The following is a 25740-nucleotide window of genomic DNA, read 5'->3' as shown; positions in this document are numbered from 1 at the left end:
TACTCTACTTTTAAGGAGGTGGAGCACAACTCTGCCTTCCTTAAGTGTGGGCTGCACATAATGACTTTCTTCCAAAGGGTCTAGTATGGAAAGGGGAGAATAGAGTAACTTTACAGTGGAGAGACCTGACAAACACCACCTCAGCTGGGTGATCAAAGTCAACATCACCAGCAATACATCATGTTGGTAGCATGTATTCATGATATGATGTAAAGAGGAAGGCCTTTTCCTGTGTGGCTTTCCTCCCAAGAACACATAACTCCAGCCTACTCATGAGAAAAATAGTATACAAATACCAAGTGAAGAGCATTCTACAAATACCTGATCAGTACTCCTGCCAAGGTCATCAAAAACAAAATCTGAGCAACTGTCACAGTCCAGAGGAGCCTAAGGAGACTTGACAACAAAATGTACTATGGGGGGCGCCTGGGTGGCTCAGTGGGTTAAGCCACTGCCTTCGGCTCAGGTCATGATCCCAGGGTCATGGGATTGAGTCCCACGTCCGGCTCTCTGCTCAGCAGGGAGCCTGCTTCCTCCCCTCTCTCTCTGCCTGCCTCTCTGCCTACTTGTGATCTCTCTCTGTCAAATAAATAAATAAAATCTTTTAAAAAAAATGTACTATGGGATTCTAGATGGGATCTTGGAACAGAAGAAGGACATTAAAGAATATTGCTTTCAGTGAAATTCTAAGATATAACTAAATATATTTCCCAATACATAGATTAATTCATTAAAAAAAGAATAGTGCTTCATTAATTGTAAGAAAAAATGCACCATACTAGCACAAGATGCTAAAAATAGAGGAAACTGGGCGCGGGGTATATGGGCAATCTCTGTAGTATCTTTGTGATTTTTCTGTTTATCTAAAACCATCCTGGTGGGCCTGGGTGGCTCAGTGTGTTAAGCCTCTGCCTTGGGCTCAGGTCATGATCCCAGGGTCCTGGAATCAAGCCCCTCATCGGGCTCTCTGCTCAGCAGGGAGCCTGCTTTCCCCCATCCCCCGCCTGCCTCTCTGCCTACTTGTGATCTCTATTCGTCAGATAAATAAATAAAATCTTTTAAAAAATAAAGTTTAGGGGCGCCTGGGTGGCTCAGTGGGTTAAGCTGCTGCCTTTGGCTCAGGTCATGATCTCAGGGTCCTGGGATCAAGTTCCGCATCGGGCTCTCTGCTCAGCAGGGAGCCTGCTTCCTCCTCTCTCTCTCTGCCTGCCTCTCTGCCTACTTGTAATCTCTCTCTGTCAAATAAATAAATAAAATCTTAAAAAAATAAATAGAAATAAATAAATAAAAAATAAGTTTACTTCTTAAAAGTTCACCAAAAACAGAGTAAGTAAAAAAACAGTTTGGCCAGAAGAGACAAAGAGGCCCAGAGCAGATGCAGTTTCTGTGGTCCCTGAGAGCATCTCATTCACACAGCCTGTGAGACCCTTAACCTAAAATACAGGTTCTAAAGCTGGAACACCCAGGTTTGGATTCTGGCTTTATCACGTACTAGCTGGGTAGCCCTGGGAATATTATTTAATCTCGTTGTGAACCTCATCTACAAAAAGTAGGAATGACAGCCCCCACTTTTTGTCAATGTTGTAATAAGGATTAATGAGTTAATATGTATAATGTACTTACATGAGGGCTGACACATACTAAGTTCTATATAAATAAAGATCTACTTTGTATAATATATATAAATACTTTGTAAACTGGAAAAAAACTATGATGACTAAAAGTTCATTTAGTAATTAGCTGTAATCATGTAAGGTAGGAAAATGTGGGTTTGGTTGCTATGAACTAGGCAGTAGTTGCCATAGATATGTCAGAGCCTTGACAGCCATTGTTAGGCCATCGCCATACCCTTCACAAGCAGGCAACTGAGCTGTATTAATCTGGCAAGAAGCCTAGAAAGCTCAACACACCTTCCTATTACTCTACATATCTTATGTCTTTCATCCAAAAAGAACCAACTTCTAATCAGATAAGTAATTAACCACCTCAAGGTAAGCAAAATATATCATTATCTCTATTTACAGAAAAGAGATATGAAGGCTTAATTTAGGTGATTTCATCCCAGGATACTTAGGAAAGACACTGGAAATGAAAGAAATGAGCCACTAAACCCTGGCTCAGTTGTTTTCCTCCTCAGTTATCCTATTTAACCTTCTTTAGAGGTCTTGAGGAAAGACTTGTGTGATGTCGGTTTGACTTTTCTTGGTGACACTAACAAGTACAGAGAACCTGAGATCAAGCTAGGAACCTTGGCCAGTTATCAGGACATAGACATGAAGCTGCTACTGGTCTCATTTCAAAGGGAGATGGCTATTGCAGAACCCAGATAATTAGGCTCTGGTGTTTTCAGTCTCCAGGTCTTTTCAGCTTCGGGAGCAAAGTGGGAATAAGGCTGGATTTGATCACAAGCCATATATAAGGTTTCGTTTTCATCAGGCATAAGCCACAGCCATTCTCCAGGAGGTCCTTATGGGGAACCAAACGATTTTCCTAGGGAATAAACTGTACTCTAAGTAGTGCTATGAACTGTGAGTCCCTATTTGGAAATGGCAATTCTCCAAAATAGGGACTGACTCTGCAGAACCTTGTTACGTTATCCACTGATAAATTGGACATGCCCTGTGCTCATGAGGTAGCTAGGCAAAGCCCATCTGAAGTATCAGTTGAAGTGTTTCACTAACTCAGTGGGAACTTCCCCCAGTTCTGGGATCCAGTATAATTAGTCAAGAGGAAAATGTAAATCAAAACCACAATCAGATACCACTTCACACCCACTAGGATAGCTATAAACAGACAACAATAAGTGTTGGTGAGGATGTGGAGAAAGTGGAAATCATCTGCACTGCTGGTGGGAGAGTAAAATGTTGCCGCCACTTTGGAAAACAGTCTGACACATCTTCAAAAGGTTCAAAAAGGTTTAAAAGGTTAAACATAGAGTTATCATATGACCCAGAAATTCCACTACTCGGTATAGACCCAAGAGAGCTGAAAACACCAGCACCATTATTCATACGATCCAAAAAGTAGAAACAATGCAAATGCCCATCAACTGGTGAATGGATAAACAAATTGTGGTATATACACACAGCAAAATATTATTCAACCAGAAAAAGGAACAAAATACTAATTCACACTACAACATGGATAAACACTGAAGTGATTGTCTAAATTGCCCTTTTTACTTAGGTGACCACTTCCAAATATCATTGCACTTTGAAACCACCAGGGGAGCTTATGCAGCTCCCTAGAATCTTAAAGAGTGGGGTATATTCACTGATGTTTGAAATCTGTTAGACTAGGTGATCTCTAAGGTCCCTTATAGTTCTAGAAATTGCATGAAATCTATGACAGTGGGTCATCAATACATACATATTTGAAGCAGAAAGCAATAAAAGAACCACACCCAGTGGATAGTTGTCACTTGGGTCTCCCAATAGGTCCTTCTTAAAATCTAAGCTGGTTCTTCTCCAAGGTTTTGCTGTATACCCCATCCCCACCCAGGACTGAACGGAGATATTCCTAACTGATGAACTATGGCTAAAGGGACAGGCCATAACTGGTGTTATCATGCCTATGGTTGTTTGCTTTAATAAGAAATTCCTCCCACTTTGCAGGTACCTTCCAGTGGAGTTGAGAATTACCAGTTTCTCCCTCTGTGACACTTGTAGACAAGGCTGGATAGCATGAAGTTATGGACTTCTGACTTAAGACTTTGTTTATTAGCACCTGTGAAGTCCTAAGATGACTGAGGCTCAGTGTTAATAATGGGGCTGATTTTTCATTTATTTGTTTCCCTTAATATTAAAGGACCAAGCTGAATCATGTTCCGGCTGCTGACCTCTTGCTGGTCTCGGCTAAAGACAACTGAAGAGACACGAAGGTAATATTGCAATTATTTCTCTAGACGTATTCGATTCCCTCCAGTATATTGGCCCGAAGTCCCTCAAGGGACGAATCTTCATGATATATATTGTAAGGGAATGTGATTAAGCAATGTCTGCAAGATTGGAGGCAAGGTTGGGGAGGATGGCCAATTCTATAAGGCAAGTAAATCAGGGAATAAATGCATCCTTGGAGGCTTTAGGAAGGGGTTCCCATGCCACTTACCACCACCTTGGCTGTGCTTTTTATGGTAGATGCATTGAGACTCCTATAGGCAGAGCCTCAAACATCAATGAAGAATAGAATTCTTTGTTTACCCTAAGAACTAACAGTGCTTTTTAAGGCTTTGGCTCATTTTTCTTTTCTATTTCCAGGAATGTGACCATCATTATCATTGGATTGGACAACTCAGGCAAAACTGTTCTTGTGGAGGCTTTCCAAAGATGTAAGGAATTAAGAGCATTATATTCTGGTTTAGGTTTCCTATAATCCTCACGGGCCAATTAAATAATCATTCCTTTCTTCCTAGCCTTACTTCATGGCCGTCAGGTTCCATCTTTTGAAGATAATCACTACCCAATGCAAACGCTCGCGCGCTCACACGCACACACGTGCGCACACACTTACACACACAGTCCTCGGGTACAATTAGCCTGTTTATGTAATATCTGTCACCTCTCCCTTTACAAGACATCCTAATTGAAGGTCCTCTCATAGTGTCAGTATGAATGAGCTCAAACTATGTAAAGTACTGCAGTCAATTATAAAGGATAGCATGTTTCAAACAGTGTCTAGTTTCAGAACTCAATTAAAGTGGAATTTGGTCTAGATAACAGAGACAAGTGTGGGATGATGAAGAAGTTTAATAACATGAAACTCTTTGTGACAGTTAATACAGAGGGTTGGAGCTTGAGAGATGTTGTCAGTTCAGAGGCATGCACGCTTAATACCAGATCTCCAGTTTAATACCTTGACATTTCAAACAATAGTTATACAGAATTTCAGGGAACTACTATTCTAGTTGCGAAGACCCATCTAACTTCTGGTCAGCCAAATAGGGAGCCCAGCATAGGATGACCTCCATCTAAGTGTATAAAACTGAAAAAGGGGTGTGATGATGTGGCTGAGCTTTACATAACCTGGGCCCTCAGCAAAGTACAGGCAATGGCTCATCTGACTCCTCTGCCACTTGTTTACTGGAAGCCTGCATCAATCTCCTTGAACTACAGTGACTGCCTGCTGGTTGATCTTGCCATCTCCAGTTGTCCCCCCAGTTCTCAATGCACACAGTTGCCTGAAGGATCTAATACAAAAATCTGATCATGGCACTTCCCTGCTCAAAACCAAAGCTTCCCCTTTATGATCAAAACAAAATTTAAATTCTTCAGCAGCACGCAAGGTCCTCCATGATTTGGTCCTTGACTTCTCCAGCTTCATTTTCTTGCCCTCTCTGATATGCCCCCTGATAAAGCCAAAACAAATTATTTGCCACTCCTCCATGATCATAGCATTCTAGTTCACATGCCCACACTCTGTACATGCTGTCTCACTACCTAAAAATTCATCCACTTCATTACCTAACTGCTTAATCAAATGCCATCAGACACAAGCCTACACTTGGCCCCATCCCTAATGCCCAGCGCCTCCTTCCTCAGCTCCTGCTCTATTCTGTGCCTCTTCTAGCTTGCACTTATGACATCACTGCATGATAGTAAGTCCTTCTCCTAGACTGTGAGCCTCTTGAGAAGTAACAGATCTTTTCAGCCCTGTATTTTTAGTCTCTGTGCTTTTAGTATCCTCGGGCAGGAACTCAATAGTTGTGGAATGTTCTCCCCCATTCTCCTCAGGCAACATACTGCCTCTTTACAACTTCTCCATCCTCCCCCTCCCTGGTCTTTTCCCCTTATAGGCAGCAGACTTGACATACTGCCTCTCCCAGTTCTCTGATAGGCAGAAATGGTAAAAAGGTGAGGGGTAGCAGGAAAATCAAGGAGCCAGGATAAGTCACAAGATTACTGATGAAAGTGGGGATAATTTTTAGAGCCCCAACTCAGCCCCAGCCTCAGATTCCCATCCAGTCTGGGTGGGTCCTGGGAATCTATCTTTTCTAAAAACTCCCCAGAAAAAAAATAAAAATAAAATCTCCCAGGTGTTTCTGATGGCCAGCCAGCTTTGGGAAGCATTCATCTTGCAATTAGCCATGTACTATTTTGTCTGTGAGAACCGTGCCTGCTTTTCATTCTAATTCCTCAAGGAAAGAGCCTATAGTCTATTTGACGTGTTACTGTATAACTTGCCTTGTGCTTGGTGACTACCTTGGGGCTGCTTCTTAAGCCAATAGGTAGATGGTTGTGACTTCATTCAAAGAATAGTTTTGAATGGTGAAGAAGCAAAGTGTCACTGATGTCACAATCTGAAGGCTGTTGAGGGCCATCTTTGGCCATGCAGGACAACCAGAGTTAATCTAGTACCCAAAATGCAATAGCTTGCCTCCCCTGCTCCTGCAGATGTTTATGATTGCCAAGAACAAACAATAACCTAGGAAGGAAATTTCAATCTACAAGTTCTAACTTGTGTGAACATTTGAAGATACCAGCTACAAAATATTTTTGGGATATAAGCCATTATTATCAATGACACCATTCACTATAACTGTTCTGCCTGGCATGGTCTCATGGGGGCAAGAAACCCAAACATGAGCATGGGCAGCTGCCCTAAATGAGGGCATTTAGAGCAGTGCCTCTCAAATCCAGCAATAGCTTTCAATTACCTGGGGAGCTTTTAAAAAAATGTTTAAGCCCCAATCCAGATCTGTGGCATCAAACCTTTAAAGAATGAGGCCTACTGTCACAGGGTTTAAAAGCTCCACAGGTGATCCTTTGAGTACTGAGAGCCTAAACTCAGAATCACCTGGGGGGATTTCACACCTATTGACTCAGGTGCCTGGAGGTTCAGACACTTTGGTCTGGGTGGGCCCACAGATACAAAATCTTAACAAGCACATCAGAGGATGCTGAGACACAACAGGCATGAGTTTCATTGCTCTCTAAGGCTGTGAGTCTCAAGCTTAAAAGTACAGAAAAATCACCTGGGGATTTTCTTCACTATAGGAGTTAAACATGCAAATGCCTGGTCCCAAACATAGAGGTTCTGATTTATTTGGTATAAAGTAGGACTTCACGATCACCTCTATGTATCTCTGAATCAGAGTCCACAGACTGTGCTTTAAAATGAAACAAGATGGGATTGGGAGGGAGACAAACCATAAGTGACTCTTAATCTCACAAAACAAACTGAGGGTTGCTGAGGGGAGGGGGTTTGGGAGAAGGGGGTGGGATTATGGACATTGGGGAGGGTATGTGCTTTGGTGAGTGCTGTGAAGTGTGTAAACCTGGTGATTCACAGACCTGTACCCCTGGGGATAAAAATATATGTTTATAAAAAATAAAAAATTATAAAAAAAAGAATGTAGATACAGGCGAGCCTGGGTGGCTGAGTGGGTTAAAGCCTCTGCCTTCGGCTCAGGTCATGATCTCAGGGTCCTGGGATTGAGCCCCGACTCCTGCTCTCTGCTCAGCAGGGAGCCTACTTCCCTTCCTCTCTCTCTGCCTGCCTCTCTGCCTACTTGTGATCTCTGCCTGTCAAATGAATAAATAAAATCTTTTTAAAAAATGTAGAGATAAATTAGACTCAGTGCCTGTCCTCAGAGAGTTTACAAATTAATAGCAGAAATAAAAGAAATTTAAATTATCAGGAAACAACTTCTCATGTCTTCTAAGGTTCACCAACAATAGATTGCATTATGGAAGGAACTGGTAACGTTTCAAGTAAAAAGAAAAAAAAAAAAAACTAGGGAAAATGTTTTGCTCTGACAGAGAAAAAAATGATATAAATCTTGCCTAGGGCACCTGGGTGGTTCAGTTGGTCAAGCGACTGCCTTTGGCTCAGGTCATGATCCCAGACTTCCAGGATCGAGTCCTGCATCGGGCTCCTAGCTCCTTGGGGAGTCTGCTTCTCCCTCTGACCTTCTCCTTTCTCATGCTCTCTCTCACTCATTCTCTCTCAAATAAATAAATAAATAAATATTTTTAAAAATTTCTTTTAAAAAATGTCTTGCCTGGATGCAGGAAATAAGATTTAAAAATTACCTGTGGAATTTCAACCTATTTACTAACGATTTTTAAGTAATCTAATACATAGCAAATGCCATATCAAAGTTGTGACTGAAAACTATGTTATCTGAAAACTATAATTAAAAAGATCATTGACTAACATGAAAATGTAATAATATATATTATATAGATAATATAATATAGATTATATATATATTATACACACACACACGTAAATATGTGTATAGTCATACATTTCCGAAGATTTGAAAGCATCTTACTAATATCTCAGCTAAATGACTCGTTCTGGCAATCCCATGGAAAGTGTCATAGATAGATCTAAGACTATATATAAATAAAAAGCTGCTGATTCTGGTGTTAAAACTCCCAGGTATGAGTATAGAGAATCTATAAAATCATTTTACTACTAATGTGGGGAGTGAGCCAGGTTGGACTGTGAGTTCAAAAGAATGCAATGTGTATAAAACTGTCGTTTTGAACTGCATTTCTATGGGGCTGAAAGAGGTATGGAACATTCGATGGGATTCTATGCCCTGGCCATAGCCTTGAAACAGTAAATGCATCTGAGTTTGGAATGGTTTCTTGGAGGAGATGAGGAAGACGACTTCATATTTTCATCCACAGTAATAGGCACCATAAACATTTTTTGAGTACCTTCTATATGTAAGGTAATGCAGAGCCCCTCCCTGACAGAGCTTACATTTTAGTTGGGAAGACAGGATACGCACAGAATGAGGTTAAGAACCAGTTCACTAGACCACATGCTCAATAAGAGCGAGAGAAATGAGAACTGGACAGGTCAGAGAGGCTTCCTAAAAAAAAGTGGTACTTGAGGTAGGCCTTGAAGAAAGGCTGGGAGAAAAGGGCCCCTTGTTCATTCATTCGTTCGTTCATTCATTCACCAAAATTCATTCAACAAATATCTGTTCTGCCAGCTATGTGCCAGCTTCTGTGCTCAGCATCACGAATACAACGGTGAACAGAACTGAAAGGGTTCCTGTCCTGTTGTAGTTTAGAACTCAGATAACAAAATCATAGACTTTATAACACTAATATGTGCTGTGAGTGGTAAGCCTAGAAGAAAGGCACCTTGTCTAGACTGGCAGATGATGGTGTGAGTTAGGGAAAAATTCCTAGAGGCAACACGATCTAAACTGATATATTTTTAAAAGATTTTATTTATTTATTTATTTGACAGAGAGAGATCACAAGTAGGCAGAGAGGCAGGCAAAGAGAAGGGGGAAAGCAGGCCCCCTGCTGAGCAGAGAGCCCAATGTGGGGCTCAATCCCAGGACCCTGAGACCATGACCCGAGCTGAAGGCAGAGGCTCAACACACTGAGCCACCCAGATGCCCCTAAATTGATGTATTTTTTTAAAGGCACTAAGCAAACAGAGAGTAGTGGGAAAGTGTTCTAAGCGGTGGGAATAGCATGTTGTGAAGGCCCAGGGCAAAACAGAGCATGGCATTCTTGTGGCATGGGAAGAACACGAGCCAAGGAGCAGAGGGAGGCAGAAACTGGTTGTGTAGCAGGGGCTCTGTCAGACCAGTCAGGTCTGGCAGGTTAGGAGGCAAAGGGGCCAGTATTCTATCCTGGGAGCAGTGGGTATTCACTGAAGGCTAGTGATCCAGGAAAGGGTAGCATGACCACGTGCTGGCTGAGGAAGATGAATCCATGAGTGTGAGCAGAATGGCAAGATGCCTCATTTGGATTCCACAGAGCAGGCTCTGGTCAAGGTTCAGATCATTGCTAACCAAATTCTTATGTCTAACTCTATTCCCTTGCTTTGTGGTTGCTAGTACTTCCCAGTAGAATGGACAATTGTATGAAACCTGAACTGATTACACTCTTGCTGGATGAGTATGAAGTTTCCATCTATGACCTGAATGGAGACATGAAGGGCCGAGAAATCTGGCCAAACTACTATGCACAGGCACATGGACTTGTTTTTGTCCTGGATTCCAGTGACTTAGGCCGCATGCAAGAAGTGAAGATCATCTTGACACATCTGCTGGCTGATAAAAGAGTGGCAGGGAAACCTCTCCTACTGTAAGCCTACACTTTTGTGCCCAATTCCCCTTTCCCATGTATCCTCAGAAGAGAAGTAGGCAGGAAGGGTGGTCCCTTTGTCACACCCAGTGTGACCTCCTCTTCCCTTCAACTCAGTGAAAGGAAGCGGGCCAGTCCTCTGGGGTCAGTTTTCAAAAGCCACTTTCCGTCTCTGACCCTGAGAAGGTGGCAGAAAACAACTCCTGTTTTGTATAATTGATATTAATGGACTCCTCGTCTCACCAACTACCCAAGAGTTATATAACTAGCATTTATTCCAGGGTGGCAATTCTGGTGGCCCATCATTCCTCACCCTTCCCCCACTCCTTTTTTGTTTTTTTCATTCCTCATTAGTACCCCCAATTCAAGCCTGAACAGAGGTTGGGAGGGTGTGTTAAAAACTCCAATTCCATTCATATCCCAGTTAGCCATTCTAATTCAAGTTTGATGGCACAGAGTAGAGGAAGAGAGAAGTTAGGCCAGGGGATTATCTTGAATTCAAATTATCTGTCCTCTTCTTTTCTCCACTTAGAGTTGGCTAGAAACATTTCTGCCTCATCCCATTGGTTATGTTTGTTTTTTTTTTAAAGATTTTATTTATTTATTTTTTTATTTGACAGAGAGAGAGAGAGAGCGCGCGAGCGAGTGCACAAGTAGGCAGACAGGCAGGCAGAGGGAGAAGGGAAAGCAGGCTCCCTGCTGAGCGGAGAGCCCGACTAGGGGCTCCATCCCAGGACCCTGGGATCATGACCTGAACTGAAGGCTGAGGCTTAACCCACTGAGCCACCCAGATGCCCCCCCCATTGTTTATGTTTTTAAAGCAAGATCCTGGATATACAGTAGTTGTACTAGATTTAATTGGTTCTCCGCCTCCTTCCCTTTGCTTGCCCTTGGCCTCAATTTCTGTTACACTCTTCCTCTTCTCTTCCCTTCCTCTCTCCTATGCCATGTTCTAGCCTGGCAAACAAACAAGACAAGAAGGATGCCCTCCTACCTTGTGATATTATTGAATATCTACTCCTAGAAAGGCTAGTGAATGAGAACAAGTCCCTGTGCCGAGTGGTAAGTATCAACTCCCCTTCTTCCCCCGCTTCCCTCTCACCCTCTTGAGCCCAGCTGATGCATTCCCTGGCCCATTCCATAATCAGCCCCATCTGCTGGGTCTCAGGCAAAGCCTCTCCCCCACAGACAACATCTACAGTGATGATTTCTGACTCAACGCTGACAGTAAATAATGCATTCTTAAGACACTTTCACATCTGTTTTCTCATTAGGCCTTCAAAATAGCTCTGTACAATTGGAAGTTTCAATAGCCTCATTTTATGGACAAAAAAGCTAAGGCTCAGAGGCTATGAGTGACTTGCCCAACGTCACGCATCCAGGACATGACACCAAAATCACTTTATTAAAGGACCTTAACTCTTCTCTTTTCGTTTACCTTCTCAGGGGTGGGTCCTGGGTATCTCCTAGGAAGTCTGAGAGCCTCTATAGGCATAGCAGAGATTAAGGGTACCTCTACTCTTGGCTGAGAATAATTCGGACTTTGGGTTCAAGGGTTCCAGTCCTTTCTCTTCTCTTTCTGTCACAGGAACCCTGTTCAGCCATCAAAAACGTACAAAGAAGGAACCATCAGCCCATAATTGAAGGGCTGCGCTGGCTATTAGCTGCCATTGGGGATAAGTATGATGAGCTGTGTACTCGTCAACAGGCACTCACCTTGAGCATCCCAACCTCCAAGGGCACCAGAGGCTCTGGGGAAAGATGCTCATCAGACAGGTACTGAGCGCCTCTATTAGGTGTACTAATAAGAACAGATGCAGGAGTCAGTCTTCAGTGTATGCAGGGAGGTCTGGGTGGCGTTTGGATTCTGCGCTATGCTGAGCAAGTGTTTCCAGATCAGTTGGCCCAAATGGGGCTAGGGCAATGACCATGAACACTCCAAAGTTGTTAGACCTCCCCTCCCCTCATGTTAGTGGAATGCATTGTAGAAAGTTAAAGCCAAACCTATCGGTATTAGAGCATCTACAAAACAGGGTTCCTGTTGCCTGGTTTGCCACACAGAGGAGAAAAGAACATGAGCTCCTTAAGAAGCTGATTGAAACATTCTGTGGCGAAGAGTTGTAAATCTACCCTACATTCTCTGCTTTAAGTTCTCTGTTCCTCCCAATAATTAGGAAAGATGAGGGACAACAGGAATATGGAAAAGAAGAAAAATGAAAAGAAGAACAGGAGTTGATTAAGGTTTTGAAGAATAAAAGACCTAAATGTCCTCTTGCTCTGTCTTTCTCTCCAATGTCCAAAGGCATATAGCAGGGATGGGGTCATAGCTACATACAATTGAGGAGGCTGAAGTGTGTCTATTTTGCTATTGCTCTGTCTTTCCTCTCTTCCCCAGCTTTGCTACCAGGATGGGACTGTCCAAAGAAAAAAGACATCATCTAGGACAACACTCAGTGGAAGTTAGGCCCCTAAAGCCAATCCTACAGGTAAGTGGCTCTTTAAATATTACTGCCCCAGGGACCAATCCCTGAACTGTTAGAGCAAAAACTGACTTTTTTCTCCCCTCCATCTTCTTGCTGTACAGAAAGAAGGTATAAGATTAAGGCCTAAAAAGAATATATCAGTAACGTTTGCTTTAGATGAACCCATGGAGGAAGGTGAATGTTCTGGAGGAAACAAAACTCGGAACACTACTGAGCTTTGCTACAATCAAAGTGATGACTTGCAGCCCCCAGCTCCAATTGTCAATGATCTTTTTGAAGGTAAAGCTGGACCAGTGGTTAGTCAGAAAAGATAGAAAAGAAAATATAGGCCTTCTCTCATAATTTATAAAAGAGTATTCCTATTTTGAGTTGGAAACTCTTTTCTCATACTAAGGTTGGTGGGTAGAAGAAGCAGGTGAGGTAGAGGGAGTGTGCTTGGGGACTACCCTCTGGTAGCCCAGTAAGATCTCCCAGCACTCCAGCACTGGCTGACACAAGATCTTTGCACAGCTATCAGGTTATCTTAAAGGTTATGATTTCCAGTGGTGGAAGTACAAATTGATACAAACTTTATGGTGAGTAGTTTGGTTGTCTGTCTCCCTCTCTCAATATGTATGTGTGTGTATGTGTGTATACATATACATATACACACATTCCACTTAAAGTTGTGTGTGTGTATTCCACATTAAAAATGTGGAAACCCGGGTGCCTGGGTGGCTCAGTGGGGGTTAAGGCCTCTGCCTTTGGCTCCGGTCGTGGTCCTGGGGTCCTGGGATCGAGCCTCGTGTCGGGCTCTCTGCTCAGCAGGGAGCCTGCTTCCTCCTCTCTCTCTCTCTCTACCTGCCTCTCTGCCTACTTGTGATCCGTCAAATAAATAAATAAAATATTTTTTAAAAATGTGGAAACCCAATATTGTGTACAACAGCTAAAAGTTGGAAACAAGCTAAAGGACTAATAGTGGGAAATGGCTAAATAAATTATGGTGCATTCATACAATCGAATACTATGCAGACATTACAAGGCATAATGTTGACATAATATTATTGGCATAATATTTACTGACATGGAAAGTTTTCCATAGCCTGATATTTTGCTAGAGAAAATGGTAAATCAGTCTAGCATGTTCAGCATGATATGTACACATGCACAAAATATATGAAGGGAAATCATCAAAACAGCAGTGGTTTTATCTATGGGTGAGATACTAGGTGATTTTGAGGAGTAAAAGGGCTAGGTGACTTTCTCTGGATGTATGGTTTTTTGGAAATTCTAGTTTTTCTAATAAGCATATACAATCATTCCCAAAACAATAAAGGCATTAAAAAAAAAAAAAACCCTGTGAGACCTTGAAGGCCCATTGTTGTTAATGGCCACTCCTTTCCAGTGTTTCTTGGGACCCCACTGTCCATGATGGTCAACTGTCAATATTATGTCACCTCTGCTCTCCAAGGGAATCTAGCCCTTCAGGCCACGCCAAAGCCTTGGGTTGTTCTACCCATACAGAGGGGCCTAGCCTTGGCCAGGGCCACTGAGAAGGAGAAAGGTACTGCTCCGGGGACAAGGGGTGAGAATGAGAGCTGAGTGGAAGAAATCTGGTAGACATGCAGAGGAAGTGTTTTTCTAGATGTGAGGAATTACCCCTAAATCTCTGTCTAAAACTGAAATTCATTTTTCATTTCTATAATCTCAGAACCCAAGGCAAAAAAAATACTGGAGACATGGGACACAGAAGAGATGTTACTGGAAAATCCCTGTGAAGAAGCCTTTGGATCCTGTGGTTAGTATTCCTTATATGAAGGGGAGAGGGAAGAGGGCAAGACTGATTGAAAGTATGAGGCCAGGGCAGAGGGCAGGTGTCTGGAGGGATGCTGTCTACACCACTGTAGGGTGTAGGGGCCAACACCCTCCCAACCGGGAGTGATCTGGGAAGGACAGGAAACCTGGTGCTTAGCTTCACTTTGCAGTGACTCACTGTTTTCTTTCTCTTATCAGACTTTTAACAGAGTACAAAAGAGAAAAATGGAGGGGAAAAAAAAATCTCCTATCATTCCCTCAGTAAATAGGCTCATCTCTAAGAACCATCAGGACTGCTCAGTTTTTTCATTTCTATTTGTTAATACCACTAAAGTCCCCCCTACCTACAAGTTTACCTACTTTAACATCACATCCCTGTGGACTCCCATTGTTCCTACCATCTGTCAAGTGAAGCTTACACCTGCCCCAAGAGGCTCAAGAAAAGTTAGGCGGCATCCATTTGAGAACGAAGATGACTTTTGGCAAAGAAGAACAGAGATGTCACGTCTCTGCCCCTGGGTGCTCCTCATGAAGCCCATGAACAATAAGTCATGGGTGACCAACTGAAATTGAGCCTTAGAAGTAAAGGGTCAGGTTAGAATTCCATTCTCCGCCCCTGAGGTTCTTGGGTGTAAGGGGACTGGTAGAAATAAATAGAACTTCGCTGCTGAGAACTGTGTCCTGCTGAATCATTTTGTCATGCCTCCAGAAAAAAACAAAAACAAAAACACATCTTGGTTTTAAATGCCCAGCCATAGTCTGTGGAGCCTGTGACAACAATTCCCTCACTATTGCTCCAAGAAACGGCAATGGCTGCCTCTCCCAACACTTGGGTTAGGTATGCAAATGCTGTATGAGCTTGTACACATTCAACCCTCTGATAATCCCAAGGAAGGTGGTGGTAGTATTTACTATTCCTACAACTATTACTTTCACCACATTGATCGGGTGCCTTCTGGACCTCAGGCCTTAGGCACAGGCCTAAGTTCTTCACATTCATCATCTTATGCACAACAATCCTTAAGGGTGGGCGGTAGACCCACCTGCATTTTCCCAAATGCAGGAGCTAAGGAGCAGACAAGTTAAATGACTTGCCTGAGGTCCCACACCCTGTAAGAAGCAGATCAGGGATTTGAATCCAGATCTGACTCTAGAGAAGGTGGCTGGCCAGAAAGATTTGTTTATGCTCTTCTCAGATTCCATGCAGAAAGGAAAAGCTACATCGAGGAAAAGTGAAGTGTAGCCATGCCCAAGTCAGGAGAATTAACTTAGATAGGGATAAGCACACCAATAGCTGTGGCAGATGTGGTGACTGAGTACTTCTGTTTGGCCAGGTGCTGGGCTAAGTGCTTACATAGTATTGCTTTTGTCATCTTACAGAAGCAGGAACTGACATTCAGCGAGGTCAAATAATTTGTCCCAGGGCACCCATGAGGAAGTGGCAGAACTGGTTTTCAAACTAAGATCCAACTCCAGAACCCATGCTCTTAACTCTTACCTTATGCTCCCTCAACTAGCCCCTAATTGTTTCTGAAGGATAGAAACCTTGCACAGAATGATCAGTCTTACAACCCCACCTAGACTGCCTGACACTGTCTAAGCCTGCATCATTTGTTATTATGCATTACATATGGTCTTATCTCTGAAAGAACCACCCGAGGCACCTTCTGGATCTTTTTAAAAAAAAAATTTATTCTTTTATTTATTTGACAGAGAGAGCACAAGCAGGGGGAGCAGCAGGCAGAGGGAGAGGGAGAAGCAGGCTCCCCACTAAGCAGGGAGTCCCATGCAGGGCTTGATCCCAGCCCCAGGGATCATGACCTGAGCCAATGGCAGATGCTTAACCAACCGAGCCACCCAGGCACCCCTGAATCTTTTTTTTTTTTTTAAGATTTTATTTATTTGAGAGAGAGAGAGAGAGAAAATGAGAGGGGGGAGGGGCAGAGGGCGAAGGACAAGCTGAGCAGGGAACCCAACACGGGGCTCAGTCCCAGGACCCCGAGATCATACCCTGAGCAGAAGGAAGACACCCAGCTGACTGAGCCACCCAGGTGCCCCCCACTTGTGGATGTTTGATAGGCTTCTGACTGAGGCTCAGCCTATTAGTCATAGAGCTGGAAGTAACCTTACAGAGCCTCTAGTCCAACCTCAGTTGTTAAATAGATGAGAAGTCTAGGGTACAGATATGTTAAGTGACTTGCTCAAGATTGCACAGCTGACCATTGACAGAGCTGCTCTTAAAATCCACATCTCCTGGGACGCCTGGGTGGCTCAGTTGGTTAAGTGGCTGCCTTCAGCTCAGGTCATGATCCCAGAGTCCTGGGATGGAGTCCTGCATCAGGCTCCCTGGTCAGTGGGGAGCCTGCTTCTCTCTCTGCCTCTGCCTGCCGCCCTGCCTGCTTGTATTCTCCCTCACTCTCTCTCTCTCTCTCAGACAAATAAATAAATAAATAAAATATTAAAAAAAAATCCACATCTCCTGTGTGCCCAAACCAGTACTGTATCTTTCTAGTCCAAATATACAGCTTCCTCCTTGGGTCTTCCATGGCCACTCTCGACCCACCTACTTTCCTCCAACTTGCCTAATAAATGTCACTGGAGAATTCTGTTGACAATCATTCTCACCCAGCAAGTCAGCAAATAGCTCTACTGAAGATGAGTTTTATTAAACAGGAAATGTAATTCAACAAACTTGGGTTCTTAAGAAAACTGGATCACTCACATTTGTCTTTACAGCATGTATGTTTATGAGGTATGCATGCTTTCTCAGCCAAGAGGGAAGTGTGGTTAAAAGGGGGCGGGAGTGCTACTGATGAATGTGGGCAAGTTGGGGAATTTAAGTTGAAACAGCCTGATAAATCTGCATTTCAGTATATTGGCATGCTTCCCTTTGTACAATGTATGTGTTCCTGAGCGTCAATGGAATTTTTCTTACATAGAATCCATCAATCACAGTTATTTCAAGAATATCCCCCCAAATACAGCCTGCATACCTCTATTTATTTTTTGAGTGAATCTTAATTTTGTTGCTGCAGGCTGTTACTGTACTTTCCAAATCCCATATCAAGCTGGGTAACCTTGGCAATTTCCCCGGGGAAGACAGAATTTACCTACCTCACAGAGTTGTTGTCAGGATCAAAGGGGAAAATCCACATACAAATATTTCACATAGTGCCTGGCACATATTAAGTAGCTCATTAAATGTTAGAGGCTATTATTATGATTAGGGGAGAAGCTTAGATCATTAGACAGCTACACCCCCGCTTCTGGGAAAGGCATTCTCTGCTCTATAAAGAACAACCCAAACAGAGATGCCTTGGATTCTAATGTGAAAAGGGCATGGAGAATTTAGGGTAACTATATAACCACTGCTAACCACTGCCTCCCATATCCTTGTCTTTGAACATCCAGATCTGCCAAAGAGGTCTTACAAATCTATGCCTCAGCATGGCAGCCCAAGACCTAGCTTAAGGATAGTTTCTTGACCCTCAGAGGCAAATTTTCTTTCAGGCAAGTGGCTGCCTTAGGAGTTTCTCTCCTTTCATTGTCAGGGTCTTGGCCTCCCTCCTCTAGGACTTTTAAAGCTTGCCTCCATTTCAGAGGCACCTTGTGAGCAAAAGACCTTGGTCCATCATTCAAGAAGCCCCACGTGGCTCTGAGCACTTGTTGATTTTGTCTGGCAGGACAGGCCCAGGTTTTCAGACTAGAGAATTCAATATGCACAGGTGGGTGGGGGGAGTCCCTCTGTTTAGAATGGTTTTCAACTCCTGGCATCTACTCACCACTCTTCATTTATATGTTGTTTCTACCTGCCAGGAGTACCCTGTCAGCAATACTGGTATCCTATCCAGTGCGATCTGCAGAACACAGGTCATATAATGAGTACACAGCAAGAGTTCAGAAAGAACAGGGATTAATTAGCATTAGAGCATGGAAACCGGTAGTAGCCAACATAGCCATAAATCCCTGACTGTTTGAGTGTTTGGTGCTTGGGCCATACCAGTTGTGTTTTGAATAGCACTCTTCCCTCCCAATAACCGATTAGAATCACTCATTTTCAAGGCAGTTGCTACTAGTGAGATTTAACCAAGCGCACTGAATGTAACACTCTTCTCAGGAGAATCTTGCCAACTATCATTCTCAACCATAAAATGCCCTTGGCCCTGGGTGGCATAGAGATCAAGCCTGGATTCACTGCTTTGTCTCAAACCCCATTTAACCCTTTGTTGGATGACCCAAACTGGGATTTCTGACAGGAATGACATATAGAGAGTGAGGGCTGGAAATCATCCCATTCTACTTCATTTTTCACAGGTGTGCCTCAGAGAACTTAGCCATGGCACCTCTGACCTGCACCTTAACATCTTTAGCTCTAATAATCCGTCCTCCCACTCTCCTTGCCTTTTCTCTCCTATCTCTATGTGAAACAGGTGGAGCTATCCCAGTTGATTGGGAAAGGAGCAAGAACTTCCCGCTGTTGGCACAGAGATAGTATCAGCTGGGGGTTGTGAGAGTCGGGGGGCTTGTATTTCCATCCCTATGCCTCTGAAGTGCACGGCTCAGGTCCAGGGAGCCCAGGAGGCTCTGCTTTCGGGTGGTGGGCCGAGTGATGTTAACAAAGCACTCGAACTGTGCTGCGTGAGGATGACTCAAGAATCCCACGCAATCCCACGCTCATGCTAGTCTCCACTTCCAGGAACTAAAATAGACCTCTGGTGCTAAGAAACAGCAAGCCTTTTATATCTGCTTAGAGAAATGAGCCCAGTCCTAAGAACTATCATACTATTCAATACAATGGAATGTTACCCAGCCATTAAAGATGACAATTACATGCACTGCGCAAGTGGGAAGCAGAATGTAAAATGTTAAATGAAAACAGCAAAACAGAAAACAGCACGTACACGTGCTAATCAGAACTCTGAAAAACATACATAGAAGAGTTCATCCCAAAAGAACCTAAGAGAACAAAGAGTGCCACAGTCCTTTCTGATTCCACTCCCCCTCCACCAACACCTTTTTAAATTCTCATCTGGTCACCCTAGGTTACACAAACACCTGCTTTTTAGCTGATAACAGGAGTTAACGCCACAGTTCATTTGATCCAGGGAATAGAGAAGGAACTGAGTGCTAAGGGGCCCGGTGCTTTAAAATGGGCTGGATCTTTATTCTTCCCACTCCTCTCATGTTCAGGGCATGAAATTACCACTTCAGGCTTAGCACTACAGTGAAAAATTCCTTCCAAACACCTAGCTGACCAAACTCTAAGATGGGAGTTTAAGACAACATATATATTTGGATCTCTTTTTATTTTCAGTTTTAATTTGTTTTTTCCATTTTTATTTTAATTCCAGTAAACATAGTTTTTGGTGCACAATACAGTAAATTAACACTTCCACACATCATCCGGTGCTCATCACAAGTGTACTCCTTAATCCCCATCACCTATTTCACCCATCCCCCCATACTCACCTCCCCTGTGGAAACCAACCATCAGTTTGTTCTCTATAGTGAAGAGTCTGCTTCTTGGGGCACCTGAGTGGCTCAGTCAGTTAAGCGTCTGCCTTCAGCCCCAAATCATGATCTCCTGGTCATGAGATCAAGCCCCATGTCAGGCTCCCTGCTCAGTGGGGAGTCTGCTTCTCCTTCGCCCTCTGCCCCTCCCCCCCCAACTTATGCTTTCTCTTTCTCTCTCAAATAAATAAAATCTTTTTGAAAAAAGTCTGTTGATGGGTTTGCCTCTCTTTTTGTTCCCTTTGCTTATTTGTTTTGTTTCTTAAATTCCACATATAAGTGAAATTACATGGTATTTTTCTCTGACTTACTTTGCTTAGTATAATACTCTCTAATACTCTATTTGTCATTGCAAATGGCAAGATTTTATTCTTTTTGGGGGCTGAGTAATAAGCCACTGTATATGTATACCACCTCTTCTTTATCCATTATCAGTTGATGGACATTGGCTGTTTCCATAGTTTGGCTATTGTAGACAACATTGTTATAAACATTGGGGTGCATGTATCCTTTTGAATTAGTGTTTTTATATTCTTTGGGTAAATGCCTACTAGTGCAATTGCTGGATCGTAGGGTAATTCTGTTTTTAACTTTTTGAGGAACCTCCATACTGTTCTCTAGAGTGGTTACACCAGTTTGCATTCCCGCCAACAGTGCAAGAGGGCTCCCTTTCTCTGCATCCTCACCAACATCTGTTCTTTCTTGTGTTGTTGATTTTAGCCATTCTGACAGGTGTGAGGTCATGTCTCACCGTAGCTTTGATTTGTATTTCCCTGGTAGGTAATGTTGAGCATCTTCTCATGTATCTGTTGGCCATCTGTAGGTCTTCTTTAGAAAAATATCTATTCATGTTTTTTACCCATTTTTAACTGGATTATTTTTCCTTTTGGATGTTGCCTTTTAGAAGTCACATTTTGGATACTGACCCATTATCAGATATGTCATTTGCAAATACATTCTCTCATTCCGTAGGTTGCCTTTTGGTTTTGTTGTTTCCTTCACTGTGCAGCAGTTTTTCATTTTGATGAAGTCTGAACAGTTGATTTTTGCTTTTGCTTCCCTTGCCTAAGGAGACATAACTAGAAAGAAGTTGCTATGATCATGATCAAAGAGGTTACTGCCTGTGTTCTCCACTAGGATTTTGATCGTTTCCCGTTTCACATTTAGGTCTTTATCTTGAATTTATTTTTGTGTATGGTGTAAGAAAATGGTCCAGTTTCATTCTTTTGCATGTAGCTGTTCACTTGTTGGAAATGCTTTTTCCCATTGGATAGTCTTCCTGCTTTGCCAAAGATTAATTGACCATGTAGTTGTGGGTTTATTTCTGTGTTTTCTATTTTTTCCCATTGCTCTACGTGGCTATTTTTGTGCCAGTACCATACTGTTTTGATCACTACAGCTTTGTAATATAACTTGAAGCCCATAATTGTGATGCCTTCTCTTTCACTTTTCTTTTTCAAGGTTGCTCTGGCTATTCAGGGTCTTCTGTGGTTCTGTACAGATTTTAGAAGTGTTTGTTCTAGTTCTGTGAAAATTCTGGTGGTGTTTTCATAGGGATTGCATTAAATGTATAGATTGCTTTGGGTAGTATAGAAAACTTTTTAAAAAGTTAATATGCAATATATTTGTTTCAGGGATACAGGTCTTAATTCATCAATCAAATAGTATAGATATCTTAACAGTATTTGTTGTTCCAATCCATGAGTATAGAATGTTTTTCATTTCTTTGTGTTATCTGCAGTTTCTTTCATCAGTGTTTTATAGTTTTCAGATTACAGATTTTTCACCTCTTTAGTTATTAGGTTTATTCCTAGAGATCTTACCTTTTGTTTTTGATACAATTGTAAATGGGATTGATTCCTTGATTTTTCTTTCTGCTGCTTCATTACTGGTGTATAGAAATGTAATGAGGTGCCTCGGTGGCTCAGTCAGTAGTGTCTGACTCTTCATCTCAAGTCATGATCTCAGGGTTATGAGTTCAAACCCTGCATTGGGCATGGAGCCCACTTCTAAAAAAAGAAATGCAACAGATTTCTGTACATTGACTTTGTGTTCTGCAACATTACTGAATGCATGTATCAGTTCTTGCAGTTTTTTGGATGAGTCTTTTGGGCTTTCTATAAAGAATAACATGTCATCTGCAAATAGTGGAAGTTTTACTACTTCCTCCATGATTTTGGATGCCTTTTTTTCCTTCTTATTGTCTGATTGCTATGGCAAGGACTTCCAGTACTATTTTAAATAACAGTGATGAGGGTGGACATCCTGTCTTGTTCTTGACTGTAGAGGAAAACCTCTTGGTTTCTCTCCATGGAGGATGATATTAGCTGTGGGTTTTTTCTGTATGACCTTTATTCTGTTGAGGTGTGTTCCCTCTAAATCTACTTTGTTGAGGGTTTTTATCATGAATGGAAGCTGTACTTTGTCAAATGTTTTTTCTGTATCTATTGAAATGATCATACGGTTCTTATCCTTTATTTTCTTAATGTGGTATATCACATTGATTGACTCGCAAATACTGAACCACCCTTGCAATCAAGGAATAAATCCCACTTGAGCATGGTGAATGATTCTCTTAATGTATTGGAGGATTCAGTTTGCTGATATTTATTGAGAATTTCTGCATCCATGTTCCTCAGGAATACTGGCCTATATTTCTCTTTTTTCAGTGGAGTCTTTATCTGGTTTTGCTCTCAGGGTAATGCTGGCCTCATTGAATGAATTTGGAAGTTTGCCTTCCTTTTCTGCTTTTTGGAATAGTTGAGAGGAATAGATATTAACTCTTCTTTAAATGTCTGGTAGAATTCACTATGAAGCCATTTGGCCCTGGACTTTTGTTTGTTGGGAGATTTTGATTACTGATTCAAATTCTTTGCAGGTTATCAGTGTTGGGAGATTTTTGATTACTGATTCAATTTCTTTGCAGGTTATCAGTCTGTTCATGTTTTCTATTTCTTTGTTTCAGTTTTGATAGTTTATGTTTTTAGGGATTTATCCATTTTTTCCTACAACAAATTTGTGTAGTTTGTTGGCATAGAGTTTTTCATAATATTCTCTTATAATTGCATTTCTGTGGTGTTGGTTATTATTTCTCTCTCATTTGTGGTTTTACTTATTCGGGTCCTTTCCCTTTTCTTTTTGTCACGTGTGGCTAGGGGTCCCTTTTCTTTTTGCTATGTGTGGCTAGGGGTTTGCTCCCGGTTTCAATCATCTGTTTTATTAGGTTCTTTTTTTAAAGATTTTTATTTATTTATTTGACAGAGAGATCACAAGTAGGCAGAGAGGCAGGTGTGGGGATGGGGAGGGGGAAGCAGGCTCCCTGCTGAGCAGAGAGCCCGATGCGGGGCTCAATCCCAGGACCTTAGGATCATGACCTGAGCTGAAAGCAGACGCTTTAACCCACTGAGCCACCCAGGCGCCCCTAGGTTCTTTTTTAAAATTTATATCATTTATTTCTACCCTAATCTTTATTATTTGCTTCCTTCTGTTAGCTTTAGGTTTCATTTGTTTTTGTTTTTCTAGCTCCTTTAGGTGTAAGGTTAGGTTGTTTTTTGAGATTTTTCTTGCTTCTTAAGGTAGGTCTATATTGCTATATAATCCCCTCTTAGGTCTGCTTTTGCTGCAACCCAAAAGTTGTGGATTATTGTATTTTCATTCTCTTTTGTTTCCATGTATTTTTTCATTTCTTCTATGATTTCTTGGTTCATCCATTCATTGTTTAGTAGCATGTTGCTTAACCTTCATACACTTGTAGTCTTTCAAAATGTTTTCTTGTGGTTGACTTCTAGTTTCATAGCACTGCAGTCAGAAAAGGGGCATGGTATGACTTTGATCTTTCTGTATTTATTGAGTCGTCATTTGTGACCCAATACGTGATGTATTCTGGAGAATGTCCCATAGGTACCTGAAAAGAATGTGTATTCTGCTGTTTTAGGATGCAATGTCCTGACTATATCTGTTAAGTCCATCTGGTCCAGTATGTCATTCAAAGCCATTGTTTCCTTGTTGATTTTTCTGGTGAGATGATCTGTCCCCTAATGTAGGTATAGTGTTAAAGCCCTCTACTATTATTGTACTATAATTAATTTGTTTCTTTATGTCTGTTAATAATTGTTTCATGTATTTGGGTGCTCCCATGTTGGGTGCATAACTACTTACAATTGTTATGTCTTCTTGCTGGATTATCCCCTTTATTATGATATAGTGTTCTCCTTTACCTCTTGCTACAGTCTTTATTTTAAAGTCTAGTTTGGGGACGCCTGGGTGGCTCAGTTGGTTAAGCCACTGCCTTTGGCTCAGGTCATGATCTGGGGGTCCTGGAATCGAGTCCTGCATCAGGCTCCTTGCTCAGCGGGGAGCCTGCTTCTCTCGTTGCCTCTCCCTGCCTCTCTGCCTGCTTGTGTATACTCTCTCTCTCTCTCTGGCAAATAAATAAAATAAAATAAAAATACAGTCTAGTTCGTCCAGGGGCACCTGAGTGGCTCAATCAGTTGAGTGTCAGACTCTTGGTTTTGGCTCAGGTTATGATCTCAGGGTTGCAAGATGGATCCCCAGGTTGGGCTCCACACTCAGCAGGGAGTTCACTTGAGATTCTTTCACTTTGCCCCTCACCCCATTCATACACTCAAGCTTGCACACACCCCCTCTCTCAAATACATAAATAAATCTTCCAAAAAAAGTCTAGTTTGTCCAATATAAATATTGTTACTCCAGCTTTCTTTTGACACCCATTTATGTGATAAATACTTCTCCATCCCCTCATTTTCAACTGTGCAGTATTTTAGGTGTAAAATGAGTCTCTTGTAGGCAGCATGTAGATGGGTCTTGTTTTTGTTTTTTTAAAAATCCATTCTGACACCCTATGTCTTTTGATTGGAACATTTATATTTAGGCCTCTTTAGGTCAGGCTGCTGTGTTCTGAGCCAGGTTAACTTATACTGAAAGAAAGGAACTGTTTTTTGATAGGCTGCCAGAAATTCCTTATTGTAAAATAACTGTTATATGCTACTCCTGCCCCTTGTCACCTTATCACAGGTAATGCTTATGCAAATAACTAGGTATCTGGGTGAACACTACTCTATCCCTGGAGCCCTGGCCTCATCACCTGCCCACACTTTGTTTTACTAGAATTAGCTTTCAATCAGTATGCTTAGTTTTTAAAAGACTATGTTTAGGGTGTTTTTTTAAATTTCAAAATAATTTCAGGTATTCAGAAGAACTGTGAACATAGTACAGAGTTCCTGTATACACTTCACCCAGCTTCCATTAACACTTCACATAACACTAGTATGGTGATCAATACCAGGACAATAACAATATAGTACAATACTATTTACTAAGCTACAGACTTTACTCCAACTTCACTGGTTTTTCCACTAACGTCCTTTTTCTGTTTAGGATCCAATCTAGAATCCTATGCAGCACGTCCTTTTAAGAGGTGGAAAAGGTAAGCCAAGAGAGGTTCTGTGCAATTTATGATCCTGAGCTATTCTATCCAGAAGGGAACTTTATCACTTCTGTACCAAAGCCCTTAATTCATGACACCTCATGACGGTTATTTTCAGAAAACATGTCTTACATTAGCACTTCTCACAGCAGTACAAAGGGATTTGACAAATGGGTTATTTTAGTAACCAATATTTTGAGGGTGACAAAATGAGAGGGATGGCCTTATCTGTTTTCTATGCTTCATTTTTTCCTCCAAACTCTATTTTAAACTTTTTACTAGAAGTTGCATTATTTGACTATAACATAAATGCTGGGAAACACCAACACCAACAGGGAAGAGACTCTTTCCTATGTGTGGTTGGTTTTATTTGCCTGAAATTAAGTGTTGAAATCTGACAGAAACCTAATTGATTACGTTATTTTGGTTCGTTAACCTCAAG

The 25740-nt window shown here is 41.9% G+C and overlaps 1 protein-coding gene across 1 annotated transcript; it reads left to right on the top strand.

Moving 5' to 3' along the window:
* Positions 1-3821: 3821 nt before the first annotated feature.
* On the top strand, positions 3822-14128 carry ARL13A (ADP ribosylation factor like GTPase 13A). Its single transcript, XM_059385206.1, has 8 exons — positions 3822-3880; positions 4257-4327; positions 9815-10064; positions 11021-11126; positions 11653-11840; positions 12460-12550; positions 12649-12826; positions 13932-14128. The coding sequence occupies exons 1-8, from the start codon at positions 3822-3824 to the stop codon at positions 14126-14128; spliced, it is 1140 nt and encodes a 379-aa protein (XP_059241189.1).
* Positions 14129-25740: the final 11612 nt, after the last annotated feature.

Source organism: Mustela nigripes, chromosome X (genome assembly GCF_022355385.1).
Source record: "Mustela nigripes isolate SB6536 chromosome X, MUSNIG.SB6536, whole genome shotgun sequence".
NCBI lineage: Eukaryota > Metazoa > Chordata > Mammalia > Carnivora > Mustelidae > Mustela > Mustela nigripes.
Note: the sequence above shows the minus strand (reverse complement) of the source record. Positions and strands in the feature narration are given on the sequence as shown.

Bases quoted from the DNA above. Each gene is read 5' to 3' on its own strand.
- ARL13A (XM_059385206.1), top strand. From the start codon at position 3,822: ATGTTCCGGCTGCTGACCTCTTGCTGGTCTCGGCTAAAGACAACTGAA. The intron at 4,328-9,814 runs GTAAGGAATTAA...TGTGGTTGCTAG, and splicing joins TGTGGAGGCTTTCCAAAGAT to TACTTCCCAGTAGAATGGAC. The intron at 11,841-12,459 runs GTACTGAGCGCC...TCTCTTCCCCAG, and splicing joins GAAAGATGCTCATCAGACAG to CTTTGCTACCAGGATGGGAC.